The following is a 24,203-nucleotide window of genomic DNA, read 5'->3' on the forward strand; positions in this document are numbered from 1 at the left end:
GACATGAAAAGGGTCAATCCCATCCTTAAAAATGGGGTTAGGTACTTAGGTTCATCCTAACCCATTCATCCCCAAACCAAATATATGTTTAGAAGGTTCACCATCGTGTCTGTCATACCCGATTTATAAAGAGGTAAATGGAGCAGTAAACCGTAGACAAAATAGTCGTTTTCATCCCTCAACAATTACTCATATTTGTCTCCCAACTTTGAATTGTACCAATTTAGTTTTTAAATTTTTGTTTCAGTTCAATCTTATTCCTCATCCTAGATGGTTGTCCATGTTGGCGTGCCATGTCATCCTAGAACTGTTTTCTGTGAAGTCATACCAGAATACCTTATATACCTCTTGTTTGCACCCCCTCTCTTCTTGATCTATTGTTTAGGTCACCACCAACCTTTTATTTTGTTTGAATATATGGTTTGGTCTCCAATTTACTCAATGTAAAGTTGAGTGCGGGGTGAGAGATAATAAGGTGGATGGAGTTTGAGTGACATTGTAAAAGATGAGAAGACATGATATTTGGTAGTGATGAGTTAGGGAAAAAAATAGTATAAGGTGACGTTGGCACGCTAACATAGATGACCAACTAAGATGAGAGACGCGATTGACCTGAAATGGAAGTTGGAGCACTAATTGATCTCATTGAAAGTTTAAGGATGAAATTAACCCTCGGACGATCATTGAGGAATGAAAACGGCTATTTTGCCTAAATAATAGGTGCACCAGAATTGAGTTACATGCATACAACGACAAAAAGTGAATAGTACTAATAGTATCATAAATGGTAACAAATTTAATTATTTCATGAGTAGCATAAGTTCTAATTAAAAAATAAAGTATTTAAATGTTGTAATTATTCTAGCAGTGGCATGACCAAACTTAACTCGATTTGGGGAATATAAGCCTAGAATTCCTAATAATCCTCTGTAAACTTCTCAAATATGTTTGATTTTGAGCAGCGTTGATTTGCAAAATTGAGTATGCTTGTAAATAGTATTCAATAAATGTGTATGTAGAAAAATGACATGCAAAACTTTAACAAGGATTAAGGTTAGCTGACTGACTGCAGTGAGCATTTAGTTGGCATTACATGATTAGCAACATATTTACTATGATATAATTCAATCCCACAATTACGATAAAAGAGGGATAAACAGCAATAAAGTAAAAGCTAGATAGATTAGTTGTCATGCGAAGTTTCATGTCGCTTATGACTGTGATCCGACTAATATATTTTTAACACTATGCACATGTTGTACATATTTATCCAAAGACATGTTCATGCCTAGGTTTGCAAAGGCCGTAAACACTTCTAACGTGAGTTGCAGGGATCCACCACAAAATCTTTCCGTAGACTCCAAATAAGTCAATGGCCAGGTAAGGTTTCAGTAGTTGCGTGAGTTAGCCTCCTCAAGGTATGAAAAAAACCAAACACATGTGTTATGTGTACACCCTTTGGCAGACAGAAAATCCCGCACCACGTGCCCCTTTTTATGTTGTGTGTTTCGCCGTTAAGCCTACCGAGGGATACCCAAGGTAATAGATTTATATGCAGGGTGTCGCCGAGATTAGGAACTCGAAGGTGCAATCAACACAAGGTTTAGACGGGTGGTGCACCCAGGGCGCAGCCGGACTCCGGGGCGTCGGCGAGCTCCAGGCGGTGGCGACCTCGGACGGGGCCGGCGGCGGCGAGCCCCTACGGCGGCTGCGACGGCGAGCCCCAGGGGCGATGTCAGTGAGCCCGGGCAGGGCGGCGGCAGCGAGCCCAGTGGGGACGGCGGGGGCGGGGGCAAGCTCCAGATGGTGACGGCGAGCAGACTGGTTGAGATGTTGACTTTTTCTATTTGAAAGGGCATGAGAAGTGTGTAATCAGTGGCAGGTGGGTAATATTTTTCAACTCCACCAGCTCCACAATTTGGTGGAGCACCTCTTGAGGAGCGATGTGTTTGGACAAAAAAAGGTGGAGTGGAGCCAAATTTGGTGCAGTGGAGCTCTTCCAAACACCCTTTAATATCTCATTTCCTTTCTATTGCCTGTTCAGGTCTTGTATTTAATGGCGTGTGATTCTGTGTTGTTTGGAAATCAAAGTTTCTTCTTACTTCAATTCACGGTTGCCTACATACTCCGGTTTCAAATCTGAGATTTTATTGTTCATCTGCATCGCTCGCGAGCCAAAACAAGCTGACTCAAGCTGGTAACGATCCGAGCCGAGCTGCTATTTTTGGTCGTTGGAGAAACGAGTACGGCTCGTTATCGACCCCTAGTTACATGTATTATGGATCTGGTATGAGCTTAGGAGTTCTACTCGGGTTATACCGAATAGTTTCGTTCTATACCTAGAACTGGTCCTCTTCGTATCCAAGTACATTACAACATGTTAAGGTATAGGACATCTAGAACAGGTCCTCTTCGTATCCAAGTACATTACAACATGTTAAGGTATAGGACATGTCCTATCCTTATTCCAGAAAGATTCATGCCACGCAAGTAGTTCCGTGGCTTCGTGTCTGACACATTGGAGGTATCTAATTAGTTAGCAAGTAATTCCGTGGCTCCGTGTCTTAGGGTTTACACGGTTATCCAGAATGGTCACTCCACGTTTTAGTTAATCATTATCATTTACGAGCCATCTGATCAATAAAGTGTTGAAATTTGGGTTTGGCCCAATGGGGACTTCAACAATTCCAATAACATCTCAAAGGCCCATATGGGCATGAGGAAGTAAATGAGTGGTGTGAATCCTTTAGTCCCATCTTGTCAGTTGAAGTGGAGTATGACCAACATAAATATGAAAATTGTCTCCGCCTCCCCAAGCTATGTGTGTGGGGAGAGATGGGAAGCTCCACACGCACTCACTTAGAAGGTGCGGGCGCACGACGTCCGCATGAATGGTTTGTCAAAATCTGTCTCCTCGCCTTGCGAGAGCGTGGCTTTCTTTTGTTGTTTTAATTTTAGGTTACTTGGCCATTAAGTTTATGAGATATGAAAGTCTAACCAGTTTCTTAATCAGATGCAATCACAACGCGAGGTTGTGGGCTCTCCTATATATATGATCTATCAGCCTTCACCAAAATAATCTAATTTGAGTTAGGGTTCTGCCTCCTTCTCGCTGCTATGCCGCCTTCATAGTCTGTCCCATCCCAAGCATCGGCGTGCACTGACGAACGGGTGAGCAGAGATCTGTCCCATCCTTACGATCTTGCACCGGGAGAGGGCGAATAAAGTTTTTGGGAAACGCCTAACGTGACTGCGACACTCCGTCTGCAAGACCGTGTTAATCCAGTCAATATGTACACTTTTGCTTAAGCCAGATCTTAATCATGTTTTCTGAGATCATGACCCTGTTGTGTCTTGTTGCTAGTATGATAAAATTGTTCATACTAGATTTTATCATGTTCATAATTTATTTATTTCGGAATTTAGTCATGCAATTGCCTAATTATTCAACAATCCAAAAACCTTATTATAGGCAAGCTATGGCTGGTTTCACTGAGGCACTGAGGCTAGAAAAATTTACTGTTGTGCACTTCAAGAGATGTCTTATCAAAGTCGATCTCTGGCTTAAAGCTATGCATGTGTGGGATGAGATACTTGGCAAGCCTAAAAGTGAACTTACTGGTGATGAGCAGAAGAAGTTCACGGAGGTCAATGATCTCTTCATCAGGTGCATATTCAATTTTCTTAAGAACAAGGTGTATGATGCACACATGCACCGTACCAATGCAAAGGAACTGTGGGATGTGCTTACTGCAGAGTATGATGCATTAGATGCAGGCGGTGAACTCTACCTTATGGAGAGTTTCCATGACTATAAGATGGTGAACAATCATAATGTCGTGGAATAGGCACATGAGGTAGTGAGCATCATGAGGGAACTTGAGCTCCTTAAGTGGCCTATTATGGCCGCCAACCGTTGCATATATTGAAGGAACTTGAAGTATTTGGGATATAAAGTTAATTTAAACTAATGAGTTCCACGAGTTTTGGTGCTTTGAGATATTTTGCAGGACTATGATGAAAATAAGCAAGAAACAACACTAAATGGAGCATATGAAACGATGGTGAAAAATGGATATAATATGACCCCTATTGTAAATATTCATAAATGCCAAATTTGACAGCACCATGTTGAAGAGCTCGTCGAGATGATCGAAATGGACACTTGGATCTCCCAGTTTGAAGTCCGGATGGAAAAGTTATGCCTTGGAGAAAATTACAGACGTGGTCCTGCCTGGCCGGTCGGCCTGACATTGGCCGGCCGGCTTGGCACCTCCCCAAATCACTTACCACTCATCATCGTAGCCTTTGGGACTCACCAATGGACCCCTAAACACTTGGGAGATAAGCCAAAAGTGAAACTAAGGCCGGAAGACCTTATTTGTCCCTCCAATGGGCTCCAGAAGTGGCCACTCGAAGTTGGGTTGATCATCCAAGGATTGGACCTGCACTTACATGCAAAGAAACATAAAGAGGATCAATGCCAACAATTGGATGGAAGTTAACACAAGTGGAGGGATGGATGAGCTTGTCACATGTATCAAAGGGCCCACCTTCCACATGAATAACGTTCAAGCAACGTGGAACCGCCTTGGAAGAGTCACAACACGTCGTCCATCACACAATGGCGATTGATCCGACACCTAAGGAAAGAATCCCAGGCCGGCTGACCACTTTTAGGCCGCCTGGCATTTACGGTGCATGGTTCGGTTGTGTATACGATGCTTGCTGCAAATAACCATTATTTGGCGCTGCACCGTATGAAAAAACTGAACTTTGGGGAGGCATAGTATATGAATTATATGTCATAGTAGCATTTGGAGGAACACAATAACCAGTAAATCCATTTATTTGGTTAAAATCAGACTGAACAGGAGGTATACTAGCAATTGGTTCAGGAGACGACTGATACGCCACCAGAGCACCAGGACCGGTCTGACCGGTTGGGATTCCGGTCTGACCGGTTGGAACCGGTCCACCATGACTGGTCGGACCGGTTTGTGAAACCGGTCTGACCGCTCCTTGTGCATTGTATTGCTCTGGAGTTTTCTAACCATCATAAAATTTCATCGGCATACCATACTGTGGTGCCGGTGTTGCCGATGACTCAGGAGGCATCGTAAGGTTTTGAAAAGTACCAGCAACACTAGATACAAGAGCACGGCTATCATTGGCCAAGGGTTGCTTTCCTAACGACTTATCAATCATGTTTTGGATAGTAGCAAGCATCTTCTCCTGACCATTAACTAGTAATTGACTAATTTTCTCCAAAGTAACAGATGATGCTGAAGTACTTACATTACTGTTTGCTTTGCCTTGCTCTCCTTCATCCGAAAGAATGACCACCTCCTTGTCTTTGGAGACGTCGCCCTTTCGATTCTTGGAGAAGTGAGATAAGAACCACTGACGCTTCTCTTTGATTTCTTTCTCTTTGCACTGTATGCTCTCCTCTTCGCACTCCTTGATGAGGGCTTCATAAGCATGACGATCTTCAGCCGATAGTTCATCGACAGTCGGCCTAATAATGTTGTTGGCATCAATGTCACTAGGACGTGACTGCTTCACCATGGTAGTAGATGGAGTAGATTAGATCGATTTTGAAATAACCAAGATCTTTTTTCCCCAGCGGAGTTGCCAAAATATGTTTGCACCCAATTCGGGCCAACACACGAATGCGCTAGGTCGCGCTGTGCGAGGAGGAGCTCCATGCATTGCCTCATGCGAGGAAAGGTCAAGCCGGTTACACCGGTCGCCAGTGAGAATCGGCGAAGTCCAACGAACGCTTGCCCGGGAGGGACCCCATCAATGCAGGCTCACACAGGGTTGCTCTAGGATCGGCAGGCCACCTAGAACACCTTCAGACATCGTGGAGATGAAGGAAGAACAACAGATGGAGGTTGGAAGTGTTGGAATTTGGTCCATTTATGGCATATTCAAGAGAATTCCAAAGCAACATGTGGCTGGATAGTTTGTGAATAGATCTAAACGAGAAAACAGTGATGCGCCAGAGATCAAAGCTTAGATAAATTCGGTAAATTTTGAATAGATCTAAACGAAGCCACAGCGATGCGCCTGGAAGCTAAAGCTCAGTTTTACTCGGTAAAACGAAGACTTACCAAGAAACCAAGTCGCTCGAATGTGAGGCATCCTTGATCAGCTCGAAAGAATTCGCGGAAAAGAAAAAAGGATGGCGAAGTCGCCGATGAGAAAGTAAATTGCTAGTAGTAAAGTTGTGTTTGTTGGATGTGTATCAATCTTTACAATAGCCGGGGGGGCTCATATTTATACCCCACGCTAACACAATCCTAGCCGATTACGACAAAGTACGATTCTATCTTAAGAAATCTATTTTAATAAACAAAAAAACACCACCTTCCAAACCGAGTCTGTCTCGTACCAAAACTTTCCCATAAATGCTAAGACGCCTGATCGGTACTAAATCGCGACCGATCCTTTCCTCCATGCACCATCGCCATTTTCAACTTGGCACTCCCTTCATTCATCATCCTTTTGACGCGTGCTGAAAAACGGTGTCAATAGGCTCATGTCTATGGGACTGTGGTGGGTGATCCATCCAGTTATGCCATTCACGATTGAGCAGACCGCGGCGTTTGCAGGTGATAGTGATAAGGCGCTTGGATGTGTCTTATCCCTGTTGTCAGACCAGTTGTATGATCTGTACATGGATTACACTAACCCCATAGATTTGTGGGATGCACTTGAGCGCAAATTTGCAGTCTCAGAAGGTGGTCGCTTACTCTATACCTGTGAGCAGTTCTATGACTACAGCATTGATGCTGCAAAGTCGATAGTTGCGCAGGCACATGAGATGCTGCTACTGGTTAGGGAGATTGCAAGTTTAGGCTGTCCTTTGCCGGACAGATTTGTGGCAGCGGGCATTATTGCCAAACTCCCTGCATCTTGGAGGGCTTTTGCCACAACCCTGAAACACAAACGAGAGGATATCTCCACCGAGAATCTAATTATAGCTCTCGATGTGGAAGAGAAGGCAAGGTCAAAGGATGCTCCAGGAACATCCGCTTAAGGTGCAAGTGCAAACATCATAGTGAACAAGCCCACCTACAAGGGTAAGGGAAAGGGTAAGATGAACTATGGAGGGAAAGCCTAAGAAAACCACTAACTTCAAGAAGAAACCTGAGAAGGATAAAAAGGTCAGAGCATATTTTGTGTGTGGCAAAGAAGGGCATCTTGCGAAGAACTGCAGCTACTGCAAGGACCGAGATGATGGCAAGCCTAACAAGAAGGTGAACGTCACCATAGGCAACGGCGATGAGGTTGGTAAAGTCCTACTGGCCACAGACTCCTCTTGATGCACTTGGGAAGGGTGCAAAGTCTGATTGTACTTATGAACATTTCAATCCGTATTTGCAAGAGACCTCCGTGGTGGATGACTAGATAGTGGAGACTCTAAATCAGCCCGACTCCCCTTGATCTTGTTTGTAGTTTGATTTGGCGTGTGGGCCTCAAGTACTTTGGAACAAATGTCGAATATTTGTGTAATGTCAAGTACTTGCTTTATGGTAAGATTATTCTATCCTTTGATATGTCGAGTAATTATACTCGAAAAGTATGAGTTTTGGCAGCATCGCGCCCACTCAATCATGATAGTGGATACAAAGAGTTGTATTCATAGGTGCCTTAGAAGGCAAAGTATTCTCGATTGGGGTCGAGTTGTATAGTTCTTAATCAGAACTCTAGTGCTGACCGGTTAGGATTGAATCCCGCAGGATTAAAAGACGAAAATGTCGAAAGAATATCCAAAACCTACTCGAGCCAGCGAGTAGGGTGTCCTAACCGAGGACTGGAGTAACTCTTTAGGACAAGTCTGTTAGGATGAACCTCGTCGGGTTATCCAAGACGAAAATGTCGGAAGAGCCAGTGAGTAGGGTGTCCTTAAACCAAGGACTGGAGTAATCCTTAAGACAAGTTTGTTAGGTATGAACCCCGTCGGGTTATTGTTGACGCTCCTTAACGCCCCCGATTTATATACCGCAAGCGCACGGTTTCGTGTAGCTTTTCCCTTAGAGTACTCCCCCAAGGTTTACCAATCCACGGAACCAAAGAGACAAGAAACAATCTACTAGCATAGAGATTCCTTTGTGTTGAGATGGTGAAAACGAATCTAATCTAATAAAAACGACAAACACCGAAGGTAGCAAGAGAAAGTTAGAGATAACCAATCTAGATCACCTAGATCATGCATATGTTGTAATTCCATCTAGATGAAGTGAAGTAAGGTAGATGTGAATCTCAATGAAAAGCCTCTTTAAACCCAAAATCTCCAATCCGATCCCTCGATACTCCGCCTACTCTGTGGAGACGGCCTGTCACGACGCCCCCCTTTTGAACGAAATACCCTGAAGCAAGTCGAACCCCCTTTGGTAGTTCCGCCATGAACCTCTAGCCACCATGACTACAAGATCATGCTAAGCGATCTATCTCGATAATAGATCTAGGATGAAGCAAACCCAAAGAAAAGAACGAAATCGAAAGAGAGAACATGGTCGCTAAACATTCGGAATCACAAATAACTTCACCATGAATGATTGTACATCACAAGATCACAACCGGGGCCCTACCTTGATCTTGATGATTCTAGCTCCAGAACTCCGACGTGGTCTTCCTTGCAAGGTTCCCACGTCGGCTAGGGAATCCCCTAGACAACTAGCACGACCCACGGCTCTCCGAGAGGTGTCCCTCTATCTTCTCTGCTCCTTGGCGTCGTCTCCCGAATTGATCTCTGCGTGAACCTTGGGGAGGGGTCTTTAAATAGCCTCAGGGAACCCTAGGTCAAAGGGGAGGTCGAACCGACCTAAAAAAGGGCTGGGCCAGCCGGCCCAATGGGCCTAGGCCGGCCGGCCTGGCACTTTCCTTCGCCGTCTCATGTTCATCTTTCTCCCCAAGTCTCCTGGAATCTTCTAGAGTTTATGTCTTTCACGATTGCAACCCATTAGACGTCGTTATCTTCGAGATTTCTTCGAGGAAAAGGATAGGATGGAAAATCCTTCCTTAAATATCTCTTTGCTTTACTTAGCCCCAAAGTATCTTGATCTTATCTTGTGGGCTTTGTCCTTTGGGCTTCATTGGAGGGTGAATGTGGATGAACGTGCCTCTAATCATCATGGCCTTCGATCCTTTGTTCGGGCTTTGGCCTTCGTCTTTCTTCGTGTCATCGCGTGATCGTGGGCCTCGCCATTTCATGCTAAAAAATTGGTCAAAAACCTGCAAAAACGAAGTACCTCCAAAATATATGTGCAAACACGAAAACGACCAATAATTGGGCTGAGGTTAGGATGGTTAGTGATTCTGATATTAAATTTATGCCATTATCAAAGTTAAACAAGGGATAAAATGGATACTCAAGGAGCGCCAACAGTTATCCAAAACGAAAATGTCGAAAGGATACCAAAACCTACTCGAGCAAGCGAGTAGGGTGTCCTAACCGAGGACTGGAGTAACTCTTAGGACAAGTCTGTTAGGATGAACCCCGTCGTGTTACCCAAGATGAAAATGTCGGAAGAGTATCCAAAACATACTCGAGACAGCGAGTAGGGTGTCCTAACAAAAGGACTGGAGTAACTCTTTGGACAAGTCTGTTAGGATGAACCCCGTCGGATTACCCAAGATGAAAATGTCGTAAGAGTACTCGAAGTAAACCATAAAAAACTACTTGATAGATGCTCTAGTGCTGAGCATGGTGTTCAGAGTGGTATTTATGATGGGGTAAGTGTCAGATGAGCGAGAGCCAAGTAGTTGATTAATGACGGAATCAACTTTTATTGAAAATTTGTCGAGACTACAGGAATTGTAAAATGACAGACTCTGACCCTTAACACCTACCCCTTGCTTGTAAACGCGAGCAATGGTTTACATAACTGAATAAAATTATTTGGGTGATAAACTAGTCGATATAGCTGTCGACTAGATTATTGGTAAGGTCTCCTTTAGGAGTGGTGCCCCAAGGGCCTTGCGGAGTGAGTTACACTCGAAGATCGTATGGGAGCTCTTTGGGTGCAAAAAGCACTTGCGTAGGAGCGTTTTGTTGACCTTATCTCCGCCGAAAGATGTTTCTCCATGATGTGGGGTGCGCGGTTTACCCTGGGGACGGGTACCTGCCGGATTGTGCTTCTTGAAGGCTGCGGAAGCCTTTAATGGGATACGTAGTTGGAAGAAGGGTTGTACGCCTCTATTTCCTCACGCTCATTTCTCCTTGAGATGATGACATTGCATGCATCGCGACCAATGTTAGACCCGGGGCAGCGGGACTGATTATAGGCATAGAATGTTCTAGAGTAAGGGATAGCTCATGGATATACCTTACCTCTCTTGTAACTACCCGAATAGGTGTAGAACTAGCTGCAGTACAAAGGAAACTACCCAATTGTGTGTAGTAGGGTTCCAACTGTACTCGGCTAGGATTTTCCATGTAACCCTGTCCCCCCCGAATATATAAGGGCGGGCAGGGACCCCCTCGAAAGACATCAACACCTAAGGCAATACAAACAACCACACAGGACGTTGGGTATTACGCAACTCGCGGCCCGAACCTGTCTAAATCTTTGTGTTCCTTGCACCATCGAGTTTCAGAGCAGTCGATCCCTACCTACAAACCTTACTGCTAAGGGTATCCCTGAGCAGGCTTGGCGGTAAACACTGACAGCTGGCGCGCCAGGTAGGGGATTCGGCGAGTTCATCGGAAAATTCGATAGCCAGATCAAACGACACCAACAACGTGCCCGAGGGCACAACCCTTGTTTTTGGTTCTTAGGCATGCATGGCTGACGGATCGGGCGGCTTCTCCAGCCACCTTGCCACGCCCAACTCGCCTAAACTGAAAATCACACTCCAACCCGCCGACATCTGCAAAACTGCAGATCTCGACGAGAAAAGAGCTCTACTCGAGCTCGATTCGGACAACACAGCAAACGTGTCAACTCCAACTCGAACCATCAGGTTTGTCGAGTTCGACACAAACTCTGACTCTGAAAAATGTCACTTTTCCAAAACCCTCGGAAAATACGTGACTAGTCTCAAGACGATCAACACCTAAGGCAATACAAACAACCACACAGGACGTAGGGTATTACGCAACTCGCGGCCCGAACCTGTCTAAATCTTTGTGTTCCATGCACCATCGAGTCCCAGAGCAGTCGATCCCTACCTACAAACCTTACTGCTATGGGTATCCCTGAGCAGGCTTGGCGGTAAACACCGACAGCTGGCGCGCCAGGTAGGGCTTCATACCTAACAGACTTGTCCTAAGGATTACTCCAGTCCTTGGTTTAAGGACACCCTACTCGCTGGCTCGAGTATGTTTTGGATAGCCTTTCAACATTTTTGTCTTAGATAACCCGACGGGGTTCATACCTAACAGACTTGTCCTAAAAATTACTCCAGTCCTTGGTTTAAGGACACCCTACTCGCTGGCTCGAGTAGGTTGTGGGATATTTTTTTCGGCATTTTCATCTTGGGTAACCCGACGAGGTTCATCCTAACAGACCTGTCATTAAAACTACTCTAGTCCTTGGGTAGGACACCTTACTCGCCTCACTCGAGTAAGCTTTGGATATTTCTAAAATATTTATGTCTTGGTTAACTCGACGGACCTCATCCTAACAGTTATATTTCAAAAATCAATCCAGTCCTGGTATAGAACATGCTACTCACTGGATCGAGTAGTTTGGGGATACTTTCATAAAAAGTTGTATACTACCTGGGTGACCAATCGAGGTCTATCCTAACTGGTCAACTATGAAAACCCTCCAAGGAGCAAAAATAAGTTCTTGGTACTCCAAAAGGTGGACACGAGTCTCCTGCTTGCTTAGACTACTAAGGGAGTTCCAACTACGGAGCTTTTTTGCCTCGAGTACTTGACGGGTGCTACTCGCTTGCTCGATATGCAAAAACAGTTTTGTTTTCCCTTAGTAATCTGAGTAGTTGTCGAGAGCCTCCTGTTCACCTATCTATCAAAGAACATCTTAAGCTCCTAACTTTCCAAATACTCAATAAAGAGTTTTTCTCTTACAGTCCATAAGAGCACCGCTCTAACAAAACATTTCTTTCCACAAAGAAATTCGGACTAAGCTACGGCTTATGACACTAGTACTTTTCCCACTTGGTTAATCCTGCGGGATTCAATCCTAACCGGTCAGCACTAGAGTTCTGATTCAGAACCATCCAACTCGATCCTATTCGAGAATTCTTTGCCTTCTATGGCACTTACGGATACAATTCTTCGTATCCACTATCACGATTGAGTAGGCGCGATGCTGCCAAAACTCATGACTTTCGAGTACAATTGCTTGACACACTAAAGGATTATATAATCCTAACATAAAACAAGTACATGATATTACACAAATATTCAACATTTGTTCAAAGTACTTGCGGCCCCACGCCAAAACAAATTACAAGCAAAGTTCAAGGGGAGTCGGGCTTGTTCAGGGACTCAACTATTTGGTCGGCCACTACGGAGGTCTCTTGGAGATACTGATTGAATTTTTCATCAGTACAATCTGCCTTCGCGCCTTTTCCAAGTGCGTCAAGAGGAGTCTGTGGCCAGTAGGACTTCACCAACCCGAGTACATGTCCCACGTACTGTCGGGTGGTTGTGGAGACGTAGCTTTCAAAACTTTCGGGTACTTTACGAAGCCTCCCCACCAAAGTGAGTGGTTCATCCTCATTCCCTTCCGGGATCTCCACAATCTCTGCCACTTCTTGAGCGGCATCCCTCACTTGCCTCAGCTCTATGAGCTCTTGTTGCATCGACTCCCGAGATTCTGACAAGGTCTTGAGCTGTTGAAGAACGGTCACCGCCTCCCGGTCAGAGTCTTCCTTGATCCTCTTAAGCTTTTCAATTTCATCTGTGTTTCAGTACATAAGAATCTTTAGATCCAGTACCAAGCTTTCCTCAATCTTTAACGATTTAGAGCAAGCTGTGTACTCGATTCAAAGAAAACCTTATAAATACCAGGCAGAACAACTAGTCGATCGCATCTTGTATGCTAAAGACTAACCTTTTTTGGCCTTGGAAAGCTTCTTAAGCTACTCCTGAAGGGCAGCCTTCTCAGACGAGAGCATCTTCACACGCCCTTTCAGAGCATTCCGCTCTGAATTGTCCTGGGGCTGGCTACCCTCTTCCCCCAACACCTCCTGCCAAGAAGGCAAATAACAATGGAACAGTATATACTACTCGATCTATACATAAGTACTCGATATATTCGACTACTTACCCCCAGCAACTTGAATGCAAGCTTCATCTTCTCTTGCGGCACGACACTTCCCGATGAGACCTGGGAAGCACTCGCCTGCACCTCAGAGATGGCCCTTTTTAGCACATCTTCAATCCATGGTTTTTAAGGCGGTAAGGCGAGGCACGGCGAGCTACCCCCGCCTGGACGCCTAGGCGAATTAGGCGGACGCCTAGGCGACGCCATACGACAATCAAAATAAATAATGGCACCAAAATTCAGAAGCAAATAGTACCTTAACATTGCCAATACTTAGCATGCAATTCCACAATAATTAGTGTCTTAGAGCTACTAAATTACTAGGGCACAGCATAAAATAGAAATACAGCAAACATGAAATGTTTCATAGTGACAAATTAACCTCTAATGGCATAATATGGCAGCACTAGTAGTGCTAAACTGCTAACTGCTAATAGTGCTAGTGCACATCATATATAGATAGCAAAATAGAAAATGTGAGATCTCTCTCAATAGTCATCATCAAACTCTCCCGGAATGTTGTCTGCCTCCATGTCTTGAGCACCATTTTCCTCATTTGGATCATCCTCACAGTCCGTCACATCTGCATCATCATAAGGATCTGAACATTCTTCTTGTTCTCCTTCTCCTTCATTGTCCGAACCCAAGTCATCCTCAGCTACATTAGGTGCAGAATTTCTTGCATGTCTATTGTGGGCTCTTCTTGGAAAATTTCTGCCCCGAAGTGCTTCACTTGCTCCAAGAGCCTCATCAACATGGTTCCATGTAAGGTCACACTCGCATCCGCGACCACCTTGAGGGTGTACATGCAATGAATCAGTCCACTCATTGTTCCAATCAAAGTCCTCAATGACTAAAGGATCAAAGGCCTTTCCCTTCTTCTGTTTTAATTTTTGGAACCTAGACTTCATCTTTCGGTTGTAGGAAACAAACACAATAGAGTTCAACCTTTTGTGCAACAAACGGTTCCTTTTCTTTGTGTGGATCTACAAAATATAAAACAGGATGCAGCAAAAGTATGAATATCAATAAAGTGCTTGCTGAAATACAAATGAACAACAAGGAATGATAGGAAAACTCACAAATTCAAAGGTACTCCTGTTTCTTTCATAGCCCGAAGATGAAGCACAAAGACTAACCACACGCCTTGCAAATCTTTGCAGCTCTATAGCACGGCCGCTATAGGAACGCCACCAATCAACTAGAGGAAGTGAACAAGAAATATAATCATATATTAGGAGACAGCTAGCTAAGATTATTAATAATTGCTTGCTGGAATGAAATATTTGTGATCCAAACTTGCTGAAATTTTAAAGGGGAAGTATAACTTACGAGGGCTCATTGACTCAAGGTTTTGTTTGGCCATTTTATTTGAAAAAGCCACTCCTCTAAGACATTCATAGTCCATGGCTTGGGCATTAATCTTGTCTCGAGTTTCCTCATCCTCCACCATTCTTGCAAGCACATCAAGAAAGCAGCCCCTTAGCTGTCCAATAGTTGCATCATCATCTTTTTTTATGAGGGGATGGAATTTTCCTGGGTTCAAATACAATGCAGCCCCATACAGAGGATGATCCATTTGTTTTACCCAACGTCTCTCGATAATAGCCATGATCTTCTTAAGCAAAGGTTTTTTGGATTGGATAGCAAAACTTTGACTAATCCTCTCTTTTGCTTGGTCCATTAATGCTTGAACCTCCGGCATTGCAGGCTTCTCATCTCCATCAACCACCCTAAGCACAATAAGGAGTGGGGCTGAAGCTCTAAGACAATCTTCCACCGAATTCCAAAATTGGGTGGAAAGCACAATGTCATGAACATCTAGGCCTGCTTTGGTCTTTGCTAATTTGTTTCCAGTCCATGTTTCACTAACAAATAATGCCTTCAAAGCATCCTTATGCTTATGCAAACTCTTCAAAGTAAGAAAGGAAGTTGCAAACCGAGTGGCTGCAGGTCTCACAAGATCAGCCCCACCTGTCTTTTCCCTCATGGCAGCAAGGATCCTCCCATGCCTATAGATAAAAGTTGTCATACGCCTTGCACGTGTAATAGGTTTCTTGAATGCCTTTAAGTTCCCTATCTCTTCCAACATGAGGTCCAAGCAGTGTGCAGCGCATGGACTCCAAAATATGCTAGGGATCCTCTCCATTAGAATCTTGCCGGCTGCCTTATAGTTTGCACCATTGTCAGTTACAATCTGCACAACCTTGTCTTTTCCAATGGCTTCAATTTGTTTCTCTAGCAAATCAGCAAGCATGGGTGCATCATGCACTTCACTTGATGCATCAACTGAACCTAGAAAGTAAGTCCCTTCCGGGCTGTTCACTAGGAAGTTGATGAGGTGGCGTCCTCTTCTATCGGACCATCCATCTGACATAAGTGTGCAGCCATAATGTTTCCATGCCCTCTCATGATCTTCCCTCATAGTGCTTGTATCCTTCACAACTTGTTGGAGCAAAGGCTCTCCAAGTTGATAAGGTGTAGGAGGTATGTATCCTGAGCCATACTGTGTTGTGGCCTCAATTGCAATTTGGTACTGTCTTGCAGCTGCTGCATTGAATGGAACGCCACACTCATAAAAGAACAAGGCCCACTGCTTATCAACATAACTTTTTTCCTCCTTAGTTCTATGGCTGGCCACAATTGTTGGCTGATAAGTCCCTGAAAGTCTTTCATCTACTATCTCTTCTGGTGACTTTCGAAGCATCTCAACAACACTTTTGGTTGCCTTTGTCTGTGCTTGAGTCTTTTTACCACTAGCCTGGAATGACAACAATGCTTGCTTCCTTTTGGCTGCTGTCCCTGAACTTGGTTTAGTCTTGGGAGGCTTGGGCTGCACCTTTGAAGCTTGGGAAGCCGGACCTGTAACAGAACCCTGTCCCTCATTTGCTGCCACCTCCACCACTTCCGTTTCCTCTTCTCCATCATCATCACCGTCATCGTCATCATCATGAACATATTTTGCTCTTTTTCTCTTATTTCCCTTCAAATAAGCTGCAAACTCTCGCCTCATTTCTGAAGTGGAATGTTCACATAACTTTGCATCTCCATATCCACCTGCCAAATGCTGCTTGAATCTTTTTATTCCTCCACTGAAATCCTTCCCACATAAGATGCATTGCACCTTATCTTTGTTCTGAAGGTCTGGCCAGTAACCATACTTCCACCCAGGATCATTTGATTTTGCCTTCCTAGCCGGATCGGTCTTTGGATCATAGTCACCAGCAGCAGACGCCGGGTCTACCATTGTTCTGTTAGGAAAACAACAGAAAATAGTTCATGAGCTGTTACAGCGGTAGGGTATGCTAACCAACAGACAAGCAGGCCAATTAGCATCGAAAGCAGAGCAATTAGCATCAAAAGCAGGGCAATTAGCATAGAAAGCAGAGCATATAAAAATATTCACATAATATTCAAATCAAGCTACTTGACCAGAACCATGTGCGCCCTCTGTTTTCTATGCAAATAAACAAGCATAAAGGCTAAACACAAGGGCCTGGTTACTCTTTAAGAAACAGAGGAAGAGGGGAGAGTCAGAGAGAGGATGCGACATGCGTGCATACCTGGATAGGTGAGCTTCAGTCTTCGGCTCACAGTCGCAGCTGGCTCAGAGGAAGCTGGTCGGAGGAAGCAGATGGAGCAGGCAACAGGCGTCGGACGGAGGTGCCGCGTGGCAAGCGGATGCGGTCGCCGGGCGGGTACGAGATGCAGCCGAGGTGCTGCGCAGCGACTTGTGTCCGGCGGGCGGATGCGGTCGCCGGGCGGGTACGAGACGCACAGGGACGCGCCTGCCGGCGTGGACGCGCAACGGAGAAGAAGGCAAGCCACCGGCTCTCTCTCTCTCCGCTCTCTCTCGCCGCTGTTCTTCGCCGGGTCTCTCTCCGCGCGCTCGCTCTCTTTCTCTCTCTGCTGCTGTTTCTATCTGTGCCTACTGCGGAAGGGCGCGAATCCCTCTCGCGCGCTGCTTTCCTTCCTGCGCAGAATCCTTCTCGCGCGCGGCTTTCCTTCCCGCGCAGGCATCTCTGTTCCCGCGCAGACCCCGCGTCCGCTCCCGCGCGCAGCCGATTGACGACTAAAGCGTCCGCCAGGACCTAAAAGGCGACGCCTGGACGCCAAATCGGCCAAGGCGGACGCCTCGGACGCCATAGTGGACGCCATACATGTTCCAGTCGTGGCGACCCCGACGCCCAGAAAAAATTAGCGCCAGGACGCCTTGGCGTCGCCTAGGCGACGCCTAGGTGACGCCTTAAAAACTTTGCTTCAATCATCCCTGCAGTATTCCCTGGATTTTGGGAATCTAAAGGGAAAAAGCGCTACTTAATCAAATTAAGAGCAAAGAATATGTACTTTTTCAGTACAAGGCTTTATAAGTTTACCTGCAGGGGTGTCCTCAGGCAGCTTCGTGTCGCCTCCCTCAGGATGCTTCCCGCCACCCTTCTCCTCCGGCAGCTTGCCACTTCCATCACCCTCCGGGAGCTTTTCCTAGCTCCTCTCAGCATCAGGAAGTGGAGAGTCCAGAAGCATGGCATCGGCCATGTCTTCTGCATCACGAGCACTCATTTCAGGAGTACTCGGGTTCTTCCCCACTACTGACTTGGGGGCTGAGATGTCCTCAGTATCCCTTTTTTCCTCCAAGAGCGCGTCTCTGTCAAGACAAAGTAGTTGAAAAATACTCGATACACAAACAAAATCCTACAAATACAAGTTTCAAGGAACTTATGTGGGAGCCCTTTTGAAGGCAAGCGCCTTGATGCCAAATTTTCGGGTAGGTCTCGTAATGACGGTCTGTTTGCCCGCATCTCCGGCAATATCTACATTGGAACTACTCGCCGGTAGAGTAGTCCTAGTCCCCTTTGATGGGTCCACTATGGTGGAAGGGATGGTTTGTCCCACCACAGCATCATCTCCAGATGCTGAAGTCCGTGGCACCTTTGCCGCCGGACTTGAAAAAGCAAAAACTCAAATTAAAACAAGCAAATCGAAGATGAAAGTACTCGATTGCAACTAACTAGCTAATTACATGTCGCTAGTAATTTGCCAGCTGTAGCGCTTCCGCACCACTGACCACGCACCTTTTGGATGCCCGGTCTGGGCATCTGCGCTTGGAGTGGGGCTTAGCTCCCTATCACTCCTTCCTCCAGCCGTTTCCTCATCTGCACAACCAAGGTTCGACATCAGAATTATTTATATAAAAATGAACATGCTATGACTTGGTTGACAACATAGGAGTGCATGGAAAAGTAAAAAGGTCGAATAAGTGCCTGGCGGTGGAGGACTACTTTCAAAACGCTCCATGTCCTCCTACAGAAAGCAAATTCTATCAGAATGACACTAAGGTAAAGTACTCGATTACTACATATCGACTACTCTTATCATGTACATGCTTCGAAGGATTTGCAGCAGAAAAAGTATCAGGAACAACATGAATTTTCTTTACATCCCTTAGTAGTCACTGTACTCGACTAAATACTTCCTCATCCAAGGTCTCTTCCTCCGTGTACCTTGATGAGTCAGTTGTTCCCTGATACTGGAAACCAAGCGTTTCCCGAGCCTGCAATGGCTGGATCCTTCTTTTCATCCAGTCAAACATGACTGCTTCTTCAGTCACATTCTTTTGCCTAAGATTGGCAATTCGTGCGACTAGCTCAGGAAGTTAACTCTCGTCGACTGGTTTCTTGTTCCACTCAGGTCACTGAATCGAAGGGTCGGGAGTAATCACTGGGACACTCTCCCACTGGTTCTCGATATAGAACCACTTGGGTTTCCATTCGATTACTTTATTACTAAGACTATAAGGGATATAAACTCTATCCTTTTTCTGTCTAAGTTGAAGACCCGCACAGCCTACTACATCTAAAATGTAGGAATCTGGCTGCGGTTTAAGGTGGAAAAGGAATCGAAAGAGCTCAAAATTGGGCTCGATGCCCAGAAAAGCTTCGCACAAATGCACGAAGATGGAAATATGAACATAGGAATTGGGGGTCAAGTGATAAAGCTGGATCCTGTAGTAGCGTAGGAGCCCAGAGAAGAAAAACAAACAAGAAAACCCCAATCCCCGTTCCAAATAAGGAACAAAAGAAACGATTTAGCTCGTATTCTCATACGGACGATCTTCACCCAAGGCAGGACGCCATTGGATGACGGATTTCTCCGGCAAAAGACCAGCAAAAACTAAGGTTTCTAGATCAGATTCAGAGCACTTACTTCCAATCCATCCCTCTTCGCGAGTTGGTTCCGCAGCCGCACCCTTTTGCTTGCTCGACTTCTTGGGGGCTATCCGGAAATCAACGGAGCGCTTCACGCGCATACACTGGCTAAACCCTAGGCGGATTGGGGGGGGAGAGAGCAGGATGATTTAGATCTGGGGGCTCGAAGGCAAGAACAGATCTCAACAGTAACAGCAAATGGCGGCCAGTGGGGTGAAAATCTAAGTTACCATATCATTTTATAATAGCGGTGGCAACATGGTGAAACCCTCAAAAGGCCAACAGTCCGTTGCCAATCGCGCAAAACACGGGATTTTCTGAGACATTTTTTTTTCTAAGATTACATTCTGGAAAAAGAAAACACTCACATCCCTTGACAACTACTCGACTCTACTTCTTTAACTGGGATTACATTCCAGAACAAGGAAAAGTACTCGACACATTACAACTACTCGATATTACAACTCGAGTACTTTATTCTAATTAAGCTTTACAAAGACTCGGACCTGCATGCACAACACCTGGATCTCTTGGAGCTTCTAGTCGACGCCTGCTGTAGCTAGATCGCCCCGAGGCCATAACAAAGTATAAACATGTTATTCCCATCAAGCGAATAAAGATACTCGTGTTCTGGGAGAAAAGTTTCAAGAGTTTAGAGGCAGATTACAGTAATCGCCTCGCAAGATCTCTTGTAGCATCTTGAAGAGAAATTTCTCCTTCTCTCTGAATACGTTGTGACAAGATTAAATCTCCTTACCAGAGATGTCAATTCTTGGGTACCTAGAAATAGGCAACCCCAAGGATGTGACACAAGAAGACTCAACCCACCAACCCCAAACCTGCCTCATTGGAATATGCAAGGACATGATGTCCAAAATGGATCCGATGAGAGTATTGGGGTTGCAGGATGAGGTAGCAGGGACTTCTCTTGTCAGTCGCAAGTTCTCTTCTAGCATCTTTTGTTGGAAAGAACTACACAAATCTCAGGAGGGCGAGAGCAAGAACACCAAAAGCAAGCCATAGCTTCTGAACCACGGTGCTTCTGGCAACAACCTCTCACCCACCATTTATAGCCACAAAGGGACCGTGCTGAAGGAGAACACATGAAGCTACAGTGGCAGCATTCATGGATGCAATAATACAGATTCTCCACATAGTACAGACCCACATGAGCAAATAGTAAAGAGATATACATCCCGAGTTTTATTTCTGAGGATATTTCGGGTGCAATCAGTGTGGCGTATCCAATCGAATCATTTTTCTGGGATTCTTTACCCGAAAAATAGGTCTTTTCGGATACCGGATCTGATGAATCCTATAGATATTCTGAAGAATAAAATCTGATGCCACGTCTTAAATCCTTAATTCCAAATCTTTGCTCGGGGGCTACCCGCAGTTTAAGGGATTTTGATTTAAGGCTCGGGGGCTGCGGGATATGTGCATCAAAGATTTATTTTTCAATTTTTTTGGAAAATAATGAAGGAAAAAGGCTGAAGTGACCCTCAGCCTGATTCTGTGATTCAACCTAAGGCTCGGGGGCTACTCCATATGTAGCGCGAGTACTTCACGCACCATATATGATCAAGATTTTGGGACTTGACCACCTCACGGCCTCAGACCAACCGGAAGTACTTGGAGGACTACTCGACGTATCTAAAGGAAGGCCCAGAAGCAACCAGAAGGATGTTCTGACTACTTGCAGTACTCGAAGACACCCAGTAAAGTACTCGACGCCTGCAAGACTCGGCTACGAAGAGCTCGGGGGCTTGTCAGACCCAGGGCAGCGGGAATGCTTATAGGCATAGAATGTTCTAGAGTAAGAGATAACTCATGGATATACCTTACCTCACTTGTAACTACCCGAATAGGTGTAGAACTAGCTGCAGTACAAAGGAAACTACCCGATTGTGTTGTAGTAGGGTTCCAACTGTACTCGGCTAGGACTTTCCATGTAACCTGTCCCCCTCGGATATATAAGGGTGGGTAGGGACCCTCTCGAAAGACATCAACACCTAAGGCAATACAAACAACCACACAGGACGTAGGTTATTACGCAACTCGCGGCCCGAACCTGTCTAAATCATTGTATTCCTTGCACCATCGAGTTTCAGAGCAGTCGATCCCTACCTACAAACCTTACTGCTAAGGGTATCCCTAAGCAGGCTTGGTGGTAAACACCGACAACCAACATTGATCACGTTGCGGAGGTCGCAGTTGGAGTAGTTGTAGTTGACGCCTTGCTGTTCCTGCTGGCTATTGGCGAGGCGCTGGCGCCTGAACGCCCTCTTCTGGTTAAGCAGGTGATGACGTTCGTAAAGATCTTCTGCTGGGTGCTGCTCTTCCAATTGCACAGTAACTGTTACTTCTGGAGGAGGTGCAGGCGGATCTTGCTTGGTAGTAGCTTGGGCTTCTGTGACTGTGGGGGGAGCAGTTTCCATGATGTCAGAAAGATACTCGTCAAAGTCATCGGAATTGTAGTCGCCGAGATTGAGACACTCCGTGGAGTCATCCTCAGGTTCCTAGACCTCGGAGATTTGAACCATGAGGATTTCATGGTAGAGGTCTTGAATTTCTTGGTTTTGCTTGCTTGAGGACGGGTCTAGTGGAGTGCTCTGCTGGAAGGGTTGATCTGTTGGCTGAGAGCCGGAGGCGTTAGGATCTTGTGTCTCCTTTTGGCGCACTGTCCGTCTTTGCGGTGTTGCATATATGACCAAGTTTGGGAAGGAGTCCTGATCGGACTTAGAAATCTTAGTTGAGTTGGACTCGACTTGTTTGCTGTACTAAATTAGGTCATCCAGCTCATGTTCCGATTTGGAAGAGTACTCGGAGTCGGAAATGGTTAGACCACCAATTTTAAAATATGTATGCTTTAGGTGAGCAAGAATTGGGATGCCCATCTCTACGCGGAGGGCGTTCTTGTTCATCTAATATAGCCAGGATTGAGTGGGAGTCAGCCCTTCAGGCTCCTTGATCCAAGGTTTGTCGAAAATCGACTTGCTGGATTGTTCTGGGGCTTTAGTTTTTCCCTTTTTGAGTTTGGCCAGTTCCCAAAGGGCATCAGCATGCTGGGGTGGATTGGCCATAGCATCCATGAACAAGTCAACGTTATCTGACCAGTCTTCAAGATCGTCGAATGGTTCAAAGTTGTCGAGGCCGTTTATGAACTGATCAAAGTCCTGATTGAAAGAGGACTCAACTGGTTCGGGAATCCGAATGTGAGCAGGTTTCGGTAAAGGGTTTTGAGGTTTCATGGAGAAAGATGGTCCCATCCGAACAAGCCGGGGGTTTGTCTTTCCAGATCCCCCGCAGATTCCTCCTCCTGATTTCTGCTTCGTGTTTTGCAGAGGGCCTTCGGCCATCTTAATGCAGTCGGCGAGCTTTGAGTCTACTCGATCGATCCCTGAGAGTATATCACCCGACCGTTCCTGTGGTGGGTTCGATGCTTCTGGGTACTGCTGTACTTTAGATGGGCCAAGGGTGGATTCTGCAAGTTTGATGCATCCCTCTATTGATCACGAAACTCGATCTACTTCATCGAGTAGTTCTGAGTTGTTGATCATTGGGCGTTTGATCGATTTGAAATAAGTCATGTATTTTCCGAGGGTTTCGGAAAAGTGAGGTTTTTCGGAATCAGAGTTTGCACCGAACTCCACTGACCCGAGAGTTCGAGTCGGAGTCAATACGTTTTCTGCGTTGTTCGAACTGAGCTCTAGTACAACTCTATTTTCGTCGAGATCCACAGTCTCGCGGATGCTGGCGAGTTGGGTAGCTTTTGGTTTAGGCGATTTGGGCGTGACAAGGTGGCTAGAGAAGCCTCCCGATCCGTCAGCCGTGCATACCCAGGAACCGAAAACAAGGGTTGTACCCTCAGGCACATTGTTGGCGTCACTTGATCCGGCCATCGAATTCGCCGATGAACTCGCCGAATCCCCTACCTGGCGCACCAGCTGTCGGTGTTTACCGTCAAGCCTGCTCAGGGATACCCTTAGCAGTAAGGTTTGTAGGTAGGGATCGACTGCTCTGGAACTCGATGGTGCAAGGAACACAAAGATTTAGACAGGTTCGGGCCGCGAGTTGCGTAATACCCTACGTTCTGTGTGGTTGTTTGTATTACCTTAGGTGTTGATATATTTTGAGGGGGTTCCTACCCGCCTTTATATATTCGGGGGGCAGGGTTACATGGAAAGACCTAGCCGAGTACAGTTGGAGTCCTACTACAACACAATCAGGTAGTTTCCTTTGTACTGCAGCTAGTTCTATGCCTATTCGAGTAATTACAAAAGAGTTAAGGTACATCTATGAGCTATCCCTTACTCTAGAACATTCTATGCCTATAAGCAGTCTCGCTGCCCCGGGTCTGACAGCCGGTGGATCTCGGTATGGTAATTTTCCAGTTGTATTTTCAGCAATTCAATCTACAAATTGGTGGGTTGATACTAGTGCGAATATACATGTATGCTCTGACATATCCTTGTTTACTTCTTACCAGGGAGAGCGGACTTCCTCCATCTTGATGGGAAATAGATCTATTGCGCCTGTTCTTGGTGTTGGTACGGTCGAACTGAAACTGAGTTCAGGGAAGATTGTCCACTTTAAGAATGTGCAGCATGCTCTGTCAATAAACAGGAACCTAATTAGAGGATCCTTGTTATGTCGAGATGGTTTAAATTTAGTGTTGGCACTCCTTAGCCTAATGAATTACTCCGCAAATGCACAGAGGCCGATTGTAGCTTTCACCAGGTGAGTA

At 45.5% G+C, this 24,203-nt stretch overlaps 1 protein-coding gene across 1 annotated transcript; it reads right to left on the minus strand.

Moving 5' to 3' along the window:
- Positions 1-13,488: 13,488 nt before the first annotated feature.
- Positions 13,489-17,487, minus strand: LOC120679643. Its single transcript, XM_039961282.1, has 4 exons — positions 16,814-17,487; positions 14,583-16,501; positions 14,333-14,451; positions 13,489-14,236 (listed from the first exon to the last, which is right to left on the minus strand). The coding sequence occupies exons 2-4, from the start codon at positions 16,495-16,497 to the stop codon at positions 13,739-13,741; spliced, it is 2,532 nt and encodes an 843-aa protein (XP_039817216.1). The 5' UTR covers positions 16,498-16,501; positions 16,814-17,487; the 3' UTR covers positions 13,489-13,738.
- Between the last annotated feature and the right edge of the window lie 6,716 nt (positions 17,488-24,203).

This window comes from Panicum virgatum, chromosome 6N, assembly GCF_016808335.1.
Source record: "Panicum virgatum strain AP13 chromosome 6N, P.virgatum_v5, whole genome shotgun sequence".
NCBI lineage: Eukaryota > Viridiplantae > Streptophyta > Magnoliopsida > Poales > Poaceae > Panicum > Panicum virgatum.

What these genes read in the sequence shown, in the direction of transcription:
- LOC120679643 (XM_039961282.1), bottom strand. Translation starts at nt 16,497, where the DNA reads ATGGTAGACCCGGCGTCTGCTGCTGGTGACTATGATCCAAAGACCGAT. An exon ending in CCTTGAGTCAATGAGCCCTC is followed by an intron (nt 14,452 to 14,582) that starts GTAAGTTATACT and finishes CACTTCCTCTAG; the next exon opens with TTGATTGGTGGCGTTCCTAT. An exon ending in ACAGGAGTACCTTTGAATTT is followed by an intron (nt 14,237 to 14,332) that starts GTGAGTTTTCCT and finishes TATATTTTGTAG; the next exon opens with ATCCACACAAAGAAAAGGAA.